Source organism: Penicillium chermesinum (assembly GCF_028974085.1).
Source record: "Penicillium chermesinum strain IBT 19713 chromosome Unknown utg000002l:1.0-5270490.0:1.0-5274688.0, whole genome shotgun sequence".
Lineage (NCBI taxonomy): Eukaryota > Fungi > Ascomycota > Eurotiomycetes > Eurotiales > Aspergillaceae > Penicillium > Penicillium chermesinum.
Window position 1 is genome coordinate 2034012 of NW_026695312.1, and position 12790 is coordinate 2046801.

Here is a 12790-nt window from a genome sequence, read left to right on the forward strand (position 1 = left end):
AATTCGAGCATCTCCTCATGTCCAGAGGGGACTGGGGGAAGTTTGCATGGACCTTGACCCAAATGAAGGATGCGGAAGAAGGGAAGAATTTTGGGGCGCGCAGCGGCCTTTTATAGCTTCCGCGCGCCAATTTTTTTTTTCCCTTCTGTGGGGCTTCCGCGCCATAGCAACCGGACAGAAGTCTCGAGATGTTTGTACGTATTGGAAATTGAAAATTAAGAATCGGAAAATCGAAATCGAAAATCGAAAATCGAAAATCAGGCGAGTTTGTCATGGATTCGTGTCTATTCTCCAAGCTCATTTATTTGTTTGACATATGGGACTATCCAGTAGTCGCTCAAGCCAAAGACAATCCATTCAAATCAGATAAATGTTCGGAGTTAAGTGGTACCATGCCCTCAAATTGCCTTCAGTACCTCCTGGCAGGTAGACCTATTTGAAGGCCTTTTGTTTCGTACGGGAGTTCCAATTCAAGGTCTTCGAGATGCTTTGCACCCAGTCGTCTCCGCGTCGTCCGGGAGGCAGAACGTTGGCGAAAGGGTATCTGGAGGCAGACACAGTAACGTAGTCGCCCGGGTGTAACTCAACTCTGTAAGATGAGAATCAGTACTGACGGGCAGAGAAATCAAGTCAGCCAGGGGTCTCACCTCTCTCGGCCATCAAAGCTAGCCCATGAGCTTGTCCGCGCATCATAGGGAACGCCCATACGAAGAACTATGGTATCGGGAAGAATGATTGGTCGGAAAGATAGTGTATGGGCGCATATGGCGGTGACTAGGATCACTGGGTTGTCAGGGTGGGAAAGGGAGCCTCCTGCAGCAAGGTTGTACGCCGTCGACCCCGTCGGAGTGGCAACGCAGATTCCATCGGCAAGCAAAGTAGTAAAATGCTCGTCATCGCCGAACACTTCGATTTGAGACATGGCTGCAGGGTCGGTTAGACATCCAAGCTGTAGATATAAGTAATCACGGGTAAGCAACATACTAGGGTTTGGTCCACGGTCAAGTACTACATCGTTCAGGATTTCATAGACTCGATCCGGAGTATGCGTTAATGTATCCTCGCCTTCCTCGCCGATCAACTCTTCCACGAGATCTCGCTTTGCAAAAGAGTCTGAACGCGGATCTTTCCCCCGAGCTTTGCTCCTCATAATGGTGCATTCGAACCGGAGCCGAAGACTCACGACAACTCCTTCCCGGAAGGCGGTCTCAAGGGTTTTCGTATGATCAGCGAAGTCGAAGTTGGTCAAGAAACCGAGAGAGCCCAGCGAGAAGGACAAGACCGGCGGGACGATTCGCTGAAACAGCCAGCTAGTGTAGAGCACAGTGCCGTCCCCACCAAGGGTAATCACGAAATCGAACAGATGCGGCTGGTCATGGGCGAGTTTCGAGTCCCAGAACCTCAAACGCCCTTTCGCGGACGGCTCGTCCTGCAGGAGTTGTAGGGTTCCGAAGTCCGGGTGTGTTTCCAAACGACGCTCCACATACACATTGTAAGGTGCATCGCGATCTTTAGAAAGCAACCACTTTGTCACCTTTCTTGTTAAGCTAACCAGCGACTCATCATACACCTTGCTCACCACAAACACATTCTTCACGGTCAACTTAAGCTTGATGCTCCCCAGCTTCTTCGACAATTTCCGAACGTTCCAGGCCATGTCAGAGAGTTGGCGCTTGGTCAAATGGCGAGATTGAATTATTGTCGGTTCCGGTTTCAAGATCTTGTTATCACCGTCCACGACAGAGACGACGTTATCTTCGCCAACGGCCTTTGCATCAATAGGAGGCTCATTTTCCGTCAGTGTCTGGATTACCTCGGGCGGTGCACCCTTCAGTGGAGGTGTCGCCCATTCGCTCGCAAGCAGAGAATGTACATAGCAGGCCGTTGTCCGGTCTTGCGCATCGGCGGGGGAGGTCTTCATCCGAGGTTTGTCCATCGTAACCAAGGAGGATTTGCGGCGGTGGCTTGAGTCGGGGTAGAAGACGATCTGCGTGTGGAAAGGTTGGGAGTTGCGAAATTCAAACTGGGGTGAGATAGACCATACCTCTAGATGATTCTGCGACTCGGAGTCGCTGACCGCACCATAGCTCTACAAATCTTGGATCAGTGCCCGGTTTCCTGCAGAACCCCGCGCTTGCGGGAGACGTACCTCGTCTGTGGTGGCCGGGGGCGGCATTGGACTATTGTGGTCCATCGCGTGGAAGTTGAACTAGGTTGTGGCTCAATCAAGTGGGCTTCATGTTCGATGCAAGATGGGATTATGGTCTGGCTCTGTTCTTGGAATACGAACGAGAGATTGAGCGGGTGATGAAAAGTGGGTATGACGTCGGTCCACCCCTTCACGCGCGTCGTCGGTGCGGTCGCGCATCGTTTCTTGGAGAAGGCGCTTTCTCATGTTTAGGGACTCATCGAAAACTTCTGAGCTCAATAACTTATGGATAAAATGGAGATACACGAGATCGACACGAAATTGACCGTTTTGGGAGCCAAGAAGAGCCAGCTCCCTTGACTTTCCGTAATTTCACGAGGGCGGGTCGCCTCTATGTGGAAATCTTCTCGAATTACTAGAATACTATTACTAGTGGCAGTCGATTCGAGGCCTTTGGTATTCTTTTGCAGTTGTGTCTCATTAAGCTTGCGGATGCTCAATGGATGATAGTATCTACATCGCATTCTTCATTTCACGCAGTGCAGTCATTACGTCCACTGGATCAGTTTTTCCAACCTTTTGTTGAATCTCGGGGTCCTTGATTGGAAGGTTAGCACTTGAATGTCATCGACATCTGTTCTTACTTACCTGGACACGCATAAATACATTATGCAGCTAGAATAGTGTCAGCATGGATGATTCTTGGAGAAATATTGACAATGCTCGTACCTTTTCGTCACCGATAGTGAATTTGCCCTGGGTTTCCTTGTTCGCCTCCGCAAAAGCCTGAAGCTTTTTGATCGGCTCAGACTCAGACACGGAGATGCAGAACTTGACATTCTGCTTGGTGTATTCATGACCAGGCTGTGTGACATGAGTACAGGACCATCAGGAGGGGTAAGAGTATACATACGTAGACCTTGGTGTCGTCTGGCAGGGCTGCCAGTACCTTGTTCAGCGCATTGTGCATCTCAGCGGCATTGCCTTCAAAGAAACGACCGCAGCCTGTTGAAATGATTAGGGCCATAAACCTTTCTATCGTGGGATCGAGGAGTCCTACCGCCAATGAACAAAGTGTCTCCAGTAAATACAACTCGTTGATCCCCATCTTGCATAAAATAGCAGATGCTGTCCTGCGTATGGCACGGGGTATGCAGGGCCTTTACTAGAATCCGCTCTCCGATCTTAAAGGTAGACTCGTGAGCAGGAGTCTTGGTAACGGATTGGCAGTTTGCGCCTCCAATGACTTGAAGCCCGCTGAATTGTTTCAGCTAGAAGGTGTCAGAGCCTGTCGTTATGATGGAAGCTTCCAAGGGGCCATACAATCTCGTCATTACCTCCAGCGTGGTCCCAGTGGCTGCACTCGTCTGTAAGCAGATGTTTCTTCAGGCTACTAGCTGACGAACTCACTGGTGAGTGTTGATAATCGCGGTCAAATCAATTTTGCCCTCGCTGATCTGAGACTTCAGCACTGGGGCCACTCTAGAAGAGCTAGGTTAATATGTGTTCATGAAAGCACTGAATAATCACCTCAGACCTACTCTGGGGGGTTGGCAGGGTCAATAATGACCGACTTCTTGGTCGGCTCATCTGTCACTAGGTAGGCATAGTTGTTGCCCTTCCCCGTCCCTGTGTTGAAATTTCGTTAGCTGCACGATTGACATGTTGATACGCGCGAAGCTCGGCATGGACCGGCTCATTTCACGAGAGCTCTCTTCACTTACACATAGGAATTGATTGGACATGCATGGCTCTTGTTTGCTGGATAATCCTTGGGCGAGAACTAAGTCTTTGAAAGGCTCTTACGAAACTCATCACCAGTAAAGATAAAGCTCAGTAAGCGGGGAAATTTATTGCTCATTATATAGTGACACCTGGGCGCGGATTGATTACCTATCGACGTCACCGGTCGAACATTTATCCGCACTGTTTTACCCGTGTGCTCTGATTGGTGGGTGGACAAGCGGATATTGCGAGTTCATGGTTTTAGGATAAAAGATGGAATAAGGCTACTAGGAGCCAATCGTATTTTGTTTTTGCACTGCCAGCAGCACATATGAGATAATAGATTATACACATGCCATAGTCGAAGTCACGCCCAGAGGCCGACTGTCCCACTTCTCAGCCGTCTCCCACCCATACTCTGCCAGCATCTGTGTAGTGCTGGAAGGTGCATTTGGGGTATTGACGCCATTCTTCTTTGAACTAGGAAGGTTGACTGTCTTTGGATTCGATACAGTCTTTGCCTTCTTGTGGCCCTGCTTTCGTAATTGTTCCCCAACAACTTAGCCCAATGGTTGGGGCTTTCGTCGCAGGCACTTAGGATATAACTACGTGGACAGAGCGCCTGGTGGGATTCCCAGCTCTCGGATGCCAACAGATGGCTGAGCCACAAGAACACAGCCTCTGCAGATGCATTCTGTGGTGAGCTCATCTTTGGGTTGAAAACCAGACCGTGAATCAGAACTTCGGCGAGATACATCAAGAAAGAGGGGAATCCTTCCGTGATTCTTTTGAGAACAGCGTCCCACTTGTCAAAGCTTTCGCTCATGCTCTCGCCAAGTCTGGTAAATCAGTCAGAGATCAATTGCACATTACGCGCCCTGTTCCATATGGGAAACTTACTTTCTCTTCGGAGGAACTAGTAAAGAGTCCTCCAGCAAGATACTAGGCAAGACCCGTACAGCCTCACTGGACGAACTGCATATTGAAACAATATGAGCCGCAGCAGAGACTTCCTGGTCCCGCTTCCGCTTTTTAGCGACCTGTTGGGAGCCGGAACCAGCAGAAAACTCTCGCAAGATCTCGCTGAGGACTGCCTTCAATGAGCTATCATTGCCATGCTCAGGCCTTGAGATGGCCTCGATGTCGTCGATGCCTGCCCAGTAATTATCCCACAGCCACTCGAGGGATCGCTGTGTAGCTTTGCGCAGTACCACCAGTGATGGCGGCTCACGATGCGTTGCCTCGTGACGCAGCTCGACAAAGGAAGCTGGCAGCCCCAAATCCATAGCTCGCTGGAACATTGTTCTACGCACGCCGGGGATCTTCGAGTCAACGAGACCAGTCACGAATCTGGGTCCTCAGTTAGTTTAGCCGAGCTGAGGACTTTTGCTTTTGCAACGACAGCAGTAGGCACGGTAGACCCTGCGCCCCTTCCCCAAAGGATAGCTGGGCCAACACTCACCGACAGAAAGCAGCAGAATATGTGGCGCGGATCGAAAAGATGGAGTTGCTTTGCGCGTCATCGTGAAGGATCGCATCCGTCAAAAGCGCGGTGGCTTCAACGTGGTGCGGCACATTTCCTCGCAACTTCCACGCTTCAACCTAGTCACTCTAACGTTAGAATACGGGCAATCTTTTGGCCGGTTACAGATACGCGCTTGACTTACTATTGCGCAAGCGTGAGAACGCATGTCGGGGCCATGGTAGGCGGGTGCCGGGTAAAACTCGTCACGTACGCTGAGTAGCTGGGCCTGAGTCTTCCAAGGGGTGAAAATGACTTTTGCCATACTCCTCGTCTTGGAGGGTCCTTAGAAAGAAACCCTGATTTCGAGATTATTCTAGTTTTGAACCAGTATATGCTGTCTTGAAGCAGACCAAATCTTTTCGGATGATCGTTAATCCTTTTGGCGAGTTTTGCCGACCGGGAATTCCTTTCGTTATCCAATCAGAGCCGTCGCAAGTATACGCTCCAGGTCACTTTATCCTACTGACGCAGATTCAATGTTATAACAGTACTGGGTTGAGTATTGGTAATTTATTTTGACTGACAAAGTGAAACAGCGTTGAGCAATGTCTCGAACTATCCTATGATCCCTGGGTATCCATGCATTCGAGTTTCCTTCCCAACTCCAAATAAAGAAAAAGAAAACTCCATGCTATGCCATGCCGCTTAAACGAAAGTACAAAGAATTAGAAAAACGTCGGAAACCGGGTGGTCAATCCGATCAAATCCACCCGTATCCGTAGCTCATACACGATTGGTTAAGGTTGACGAATGGCTGCGCTGCAGTCATTGTCTGCTGATCCAGTTGATCGTCTGTGTCAAAGAAAAAAGATCGGTGGAGCAGATTCAAAGCCTGCTTGGAGGGCTGTTTAGGAAGAGACATCTGCTGCACGGGCGCTTGCTCAGGCGCCATGTGCGGGGCAGCTTCGGGCTCCTCTTCCACTTCGTCATCCTTCTCTTCGTCCGATGGACAGAAAGAGTCCTCCAGCTTCAACCCCTTGCCGAGAAGACCCTGCTGGGAATGGCTGAAAGATCCGTCCGGTTGATTGTACAGGCCCATGCCGACCAATTCTTCTTCCTTCTCGTTCTTTGTGGCCTGGGCGGGAACTTCGTCGAATTGCTGGATGGGCAAGAAGTTGGGGGTTGAGGGGCCGCTGAAGTCGCCTGGGGATGGCACACTGACATAGCTGGGACAGGTGGTTTCCGCAGGGGGGATGTTGGCCATTGACAGCATGTCGAGAGACCAGCCGTCGGAAGTAGTTGGTTGCATTGAATAATCAGCGGGAGTAGGAACGGTGTCCCATGCCATTGACTCGACCTGCGAGCTTGGAATCGAAAGTGCTGGCGTGGGCAGAGGTGCCGTGGCCTCTTGATTGTCCAGATAGAAAGGAACGTAGCCTTCTGGAGACATCGCGGGCCCTTCAGGTATCGAGTAGGCGGAGGTGTTGTCATTGGCATAAACGGACAGAAGGTTGAGACTTGAGTCGTTGATTTGATCGACACCATAGTTCTCTGGAAGAGGGCCGGCTGCATATGGCGGGTGAGAGATACCCCGGGATCTGGTGGACGATGGATGCCAACTAGTTGGGCGTTGACTTTGTGCAGCGGATGCAAGGATAGCGGCCTGCAGCGAGGACTGATATTGGCTGGGCAGACCATACATAGTATTGGAATTCCCAACAGCCCTCCGTCGAACTGCTGAGGAAGGACTGTTCCCTGCACTCCGCGGCTTCATCACACGAGTATGTCGCGGCCGAGGGAAAGCACGGGCCAGGTCTTGCATGCTGAAGGATTGGTCATACAAGGCATTTTCTGGGCACCACGGAGAGCCAGTCGAAGAGGCCTGCGGGTAACAGTAATCGGCCATATAATTGGTAGTATGAGAGGACAGCAAAAGGGGGCGAAATGTGCTGGGTAGTTGGCTGAGTAGTTGACCTTCCACGGGGGAGTGTGGAAGAGAGGGGAAGCAGATTGATATGGGAGTATATAAACGGGTAACCGAATGGGAAGTCCCTGGATGGGACCAGCAGGTTTTAAAGAACAGCTTAGACGGGACGGAGATCCAGGGTCAAACACGGCCAGCAGGCGATTATTATAAAGGGAATCCAGGGCTGGCGATCTACCACCCGCCCCAGCTCCACGATCCCACCGCACATGCTAGGATGACACGACGTTGACACTAACGAAAGGAGCCTAGCCCACGAACCACAGGGCCATGGAACGGGTCGAATCCATGATGAATCAGATGGGCGTTCCACCGTTTCGGCCAGGACCCAGGAATATTCCGGAGGATGTATATCTAGAATGCACTATACCCAAAAGAGAGGATAATCGGACCCATACGTCGTAGTGCGTGGAACATGCTTTTGAGGCGAACATGGGGAAGAGTCATAGTTAGCGCCTCCAACAAACAGATGAATGCCTGGTTCGACTCCACTCTCTTTGGGATCCGACCGAATGGTTTTGTAAAGTCGTCTGTGCTTGGGGCTTATCCTTCCGGGCTATTTTTTTTTTTCTCGCCCCCCTTCTTTTTCAGTCCTTTCCGAGAATTGTGTTAGTGTGTTAATTAACTATTTTTTTGCGGGTGGGGGGACGATTTTTGGGAATTCTTTATTTGTTCCCCCCTTCCCCTTTTCCGGTGGCTTTCTTACCCACATACTTCTCCTTTCTAGGTTCTTGGTTTTCTCATTCGGTACTTTGTAGTTTCTTTCCCAGTTTCATAGTGCCATAGTCCCTGGGCCCTCAGACTATGGAATGCTTGTAAACAATCCAAGGCGATCCGCGGTCCTAACTTCCAGAGTTGGAGCAGCGCCCGCCCTGGACCGGTTTTGCTGTTCCTTCGTTTCACCGGAGATTGATCAGCCCTGCAATAAGAATGCGAAAAAGGACCCTTTCGTTTTCCGGGTAAAAGAGTAGGGCCCATAGCGTTCCTCCCCCATTTACGCGAGGGTTACTCCGTACAATGTGATGAGCTCTCAAGATCATCCTCTGACCTGTAGGCGGGCTTTTCCAGGTGGAGTCCCAGTAACCCTTGTGGGGGGGTTTGCCGGCGAGGACTCCGTCATAGTGGTGGCTTTGTCACGGATCCTCTTCCCATGCAGTCTAGATTAATTTTGGGTTTAATAATCGTATTTTTCTGTATACTTTTTTTTTCTTTCCTTTTTGGGGGGCTTGGATACCATGCGCCTGGATCTATAGAGTCGAGGGGCTGGCAACAGCTTTGTATCTCGTACCGTGCATAGCCGTGGCTCTTTTCTCCGCTGCATGCGCTTTCAACCCAGCCGGACATTATGCAGGAGATGCATCATCGCCACCCTTCGTTTTTGTTCCGATCCTAGAAAAGAGGGATGATTGAGCCAATCATCGGCGCCTGGATTTATTGCTCAGTTGGTTACCTGCATTTTCAAGATCAACATGATCACTCTTCCCCCATCACATGAGTCCACAAGTACGGTTTGTACGCCGTAACTGTCATGCATGGCTACGCGCTGTCGCAGTGGACCTGTTTCATTCAGAGCCGGGTAGCCTGAGCTCTAGCCCAGGGCTTGTTATGGTGACTGGGGCGGAGAGCTCGGCAATTGTAAGCGTTGAAACGTGGAGCCCCCCCCCGATGTGATTTCAAGTTGAGCTCATTTGATCAAAGTTTTTGGGGTTCCAGCCACTAAGCGTCTCGAGGTCGACCTAGACCCCTGTCTAGTACCCATACCAGTACTTGTTTTTGAGGTTCCTATGGTGTGCTTACTAGGATAACAGTTGAACAAGCAAAGAACCGAGATGTGACCAGTTCCCTGCGTCGCTGCATTGCTACATTGCCGAATCCCAGCAAGGATTTAAGGATTCCAGGATCCCAGGATCTCGCGAGTACGAGGGCGCCAAAGAGACCCGCCTTGAGCAGATTAGGTGGAGTTTAAAAAAGGGAAAACGGGACAAACGGTATAACGTGGGCGGATCTGATCGTGCTTAGCGCCTCTGCCAAGCGGGTTCCTACGCCCGGACCCTCCGGATGAACGGCCTTGACATGGTGATGCCCATGGGTCTTCTGGGTCTTCTGGGTCTCCTGGGCCTTCTGGAGGGACTGTCTATTCTCGGGCGCTCACTGGCAGATTGTTGGGATCTTGGCCCTTCCAATTATCTCTAGCGTCCCCATGAGCTCTATCCGCTTTTCCTTGTCTCAGAAGATGCCTTGAATAGGACTGATACAAACACCGTTAGTGGCCAAGCAGGGATCAACCTATAGCAGCCCAGGTCGCGTACCATGCAAAAATACAAACCCACTCTTTGTCCACATCATTATCACACGAAGCGACCCAAGAACACTCGGGACGCATGATGCAGCGGTCCACTTCCTGCTCTGCAGGGGCCACTTGCAAGTGGGGCAATGGGAGTCAGTCATCAATTTCCAGAAGCTGCCCAGCCCGGCGGCACAGATGCCTATTCAGCTTAGGCCGTCAATCTCGAAAAGGCCTGTTCCTTACTTCAGATCCAGTGCTTCACATGTGGGGGATCCGGGAGTAGCTCCCAATAATTGTGGCCGAAAAGAAATCAGTAAAAAACAAAACAAGACTAGGGGGGGGAGGATTAAAAAAAAATTTCATTAAAAATTAAAACACTCGCCTGGTGATACAAACAAATAGCGTGTCACTAATGCGATGGGACGAAAAAACAAAAAGAGTTTCTTGGAGAGCCTTGGACAATCTATCCTGCATAAGCAAGAGGTTAACAAAGAACCAGGTCAACACTCCAATCTCCGTAGAACCGTAGCTATGGGCGGGCACTTTCCGAGACTTAATTTGTATATACTTTGATCGATCAAGGCTGATCAGTTGGCTTTGCGTCTTCCTGTTGGCCCTCCGCCACTCGCCTAAAGTTCCGGCGAATGCTGATTTCCTATGGTTCCTGGTGCTGAGCGACCTCCATTCCTAATTCCCGAAAGGGGAGATAAACGGGGCAGATCCTGCTTTCCTTGGTCTTCTAGATGTTTCACTCGAGCCTTGTGATTAGTCCGTATGATCCCCTCCCTCCTTCTTAGCTTTGTTAGCCTTAAAATTCCAGCCCCATGGATGCAGCGGGAGGAGCTACGGGTTCAAGAATCTGGCTTGCCTTAGTGCCATGTCATCACTCTTTAAGTGTGTAGCAGCAGATGACCACCCCCCCCCCCTATAGGGAGCCGTGCACGATGATATCCAGGGCCGCTCGATAGTGACTAGCAGGAGCTAGCATATCTCACCCGTGATGAGCAATTCCCCTCTCGGTCGAGTTTCCCATCAGAGTAATTTTTTGATTACGTCGTCCCTTCCGTCTTATTATGTACAGGAGAGGGGGCTCGGAGGGATCCCAACACTTTTGGCCTTGCTCCTTCATGCTTGGTTCGTACAAGGGCGGAAAAACTTCGAAGGGGTTAGGACGAGGAAAGGGGGAAGTCCTTTTGCGACGATCCGAAGCTCAGGTGGGATCCGATTATCCTCCGAATGAGGCACCTCATAGGGCATAGGGACTATCGTGTGCAATGCTTTTTTTTTTCTTTTTTTTTTTTGCTTTTTTGAGAAACCTGCACTAGGGGAAGGACAGGATTTCGTACTATACGAAGCTAACCGTGGCGGAAAAAAAGGGCCGAAGCTGCCTGCCGTTCCCCGATAGGCTGGCAACGCAAGCAAAGACTGTGCTTGAGAATCAAACTACGTGCTAATTATGCGGCCTTTGGACCTATACCAGTCCGATATGCAGATTGGCTTCCAGTCTGGACTCTCCTCCCGATCGGTTAGATACGAGCTCGTAACGCACATAACGCCTCGGGGGCCCTCTGCAGGCTGATCCGCAAGCATCACAGCCGCAAAAGGGATTTCGTCATCGTAAGATTCCGACGATAGAGTTCCCACTCGGATTTACCCGTGCGCCGGCGTCGGGCACAGTCCGGGCTTTCATGCAGGCGACCTCCAAGCGGGAGGAAGTCACGAAGTTCAGAGAGTTGAGGCGCGACGCCACGCAAGGCCCAGGTGTAAGTGGGTCGAGATGGTCTGGCCCGATGAGAAACCTATCCGTCAGACAGCAGCATACTGGGCGAGGAAAAGGCCCAGAAGTTTCAACGGGTCTAAAAGGTACTGGTGCTCGCCAAGTTTCCAAGTCCCAAGTCCCAAGCCCCAAGCCCCAAGCCCCAAGCAGGCCCCCCATTCCCCCATTCGCACGCCCGTCAAAATCTCGGGAAGCGGTCAAGATCAGGGGTTGGGCCAATCATGCACCTCGCCAGTTTGGTTTCTCTCCCTCCAATAATCCATGTGCTACACTTGCCCAGAGGGGCGCCTGAACTCCCCAGGTTTCTTTTTGAACGACGAGGTGGGGTTCTCCACCCAGTCCGCCCCAAATCAGCTGCGACATGTCCATCTTCACACTCGACCACAATTGGCAGATCAGCTATCTCTACAAGAGTACATTGTAGACTTGAGACTCTACACGGCCACCTTTCGTCCCTATCCCAGAGGGGAAAGGGAGGGGGAGGGGGGGGCCGCCCGGCTGATCCTCACAATCATATTGAAGGTGGATTTTATCACACGTTGTAACACCCAAGCATGCCTCTCCTGCGCTACATCCTATTCCCCACCTCCCTTTCCAGAGGGGGCAATCAGCGCATAGCACAGCTAAAGGGACTTAAGGAGCTGCAAAGTGGCCCAGTACTGCAGCAAGATGGCACATGCCGCAAGGCATGGTGGTAATCACCAGTTGGCATGCGTGTGATGGAGACTTAACTTTATACTACCGGAAAGAAAAGAGGGGTTTGCCCCTCGGCGATCGACTCCCAGTTGAGAGGTACATCTTCCTATGCTAGGCCAGGGTACACAGCATAGGCGGCTGAAATAGCTAACGTCAAACGTAATGGCGGGCCTACGGAGGAGTCTATCGCGCTTTGACTTGGCCGGTTTTTCGAGAGTTCGAATGCGGGACACGGAACTATTGAAAACTTAGATGCCTACACCGGTCTTCTGATGGACTTGATGAGTTGCCCCTCCTTTGAGGCCTTTCGAGATTAGCACCGCGGTGGTGTGTCCCACCGTACGCCGGTGGCACCAGCCCGACAGGCCGTACACAGTGTAGTCGGACGCCTTTCGTGACCACCCACAGAGTAGCTGGACTACCCAATAATCACTCGTAGTTAGTAGCGGCGCAAAACTATACCCTTGCCCATGTCTGAGCTTACGTAGTATGTCGCCCCCTCGTCAGCCAGGCTTAGCGCCCATAGCCCGTTTTAAGGTGGGGTGCCAACTACTAGTATTCCTTCCCATACAGTAAGATGAAACTATCTCAGCGCCTTGAATCCGATTCATTCAACGCTAATTGCGGTTACTTGCTTGCGGGACGAACGAGACAATTCTTCTAAGAATACCGCCTTCCCAACGGAATCGGGCGCTTCTCTATTTTTA

General features: G+C 51.0%; 3 protein-coding genes across 3 annotated transcripts; all 3 read right to left on the bottom strand.

Moving 5' to 3' along the window:
• Window positions 1-432: 432 nt before the first annotated feature.
• N7468_001577 (putative NAD+ kinase) lies at window positions 433-2194 on the bottom strand (the record flags this gene model as incomplete). The annotated part of the gene is made up of 4 exons (XM_058470874.1): window positions 433-589; window positions 648-924; window positions 985-2089; window positions 2150-2194. 4 exons carry the CDS (start codon window positions 2192-2194, stop codon window positions 433-435), a joined length of 1584 nt encoding a protein of 527 aa, XP_058334015.1.
• Window positions 2195-2662: 468 nt separating this feature from the next.
• N7468_001578 (Hydroxyacylglutathione hydrolase) lies at window positions 2663-5661 on the bottom strand (the record flags this gene model as incomplete). Its single annotated transcript, XM_058470875.1, has 12 exons — window positions 2663-2746; window positions 2798-2824; window positions 2879-3013; window positions 3063-3154; window positions 3210-3420; window positions 3473-3506; window positions 3560-3631; window positions 3691-3778; window positions 4484-4713; window positions 4775-5224; window positions 5337-5476; window positions 5542-5661. 12 exons carry the CDS (start codon window positions 5659-5661, stop codon window positions 2663-2665), a joined length of 1683 nt encoding a protein of 560 aa, XP_058334016.1.
• A 438-nt stretch (window positions 5662-6099) lies between these two features.
• Window positions 6100-7245, bottom strand: N7468_001579 (uncharacterized protein; the record flags this gene model as incomplete). The annotated part of the gene is made up of 1 exon (XM_058470876.1): window positions 6100-7245. The coding sequence occupies one exon, from the start codon at window positions 7243-7245 to the stop codon at window positions 6100-6102; it is 1146 nt and encodes a 381-aa protein (XP_058334017.1).
• Between the last annotated feature and the right edge of the window lie 5545 nt (window positions 7246-12790).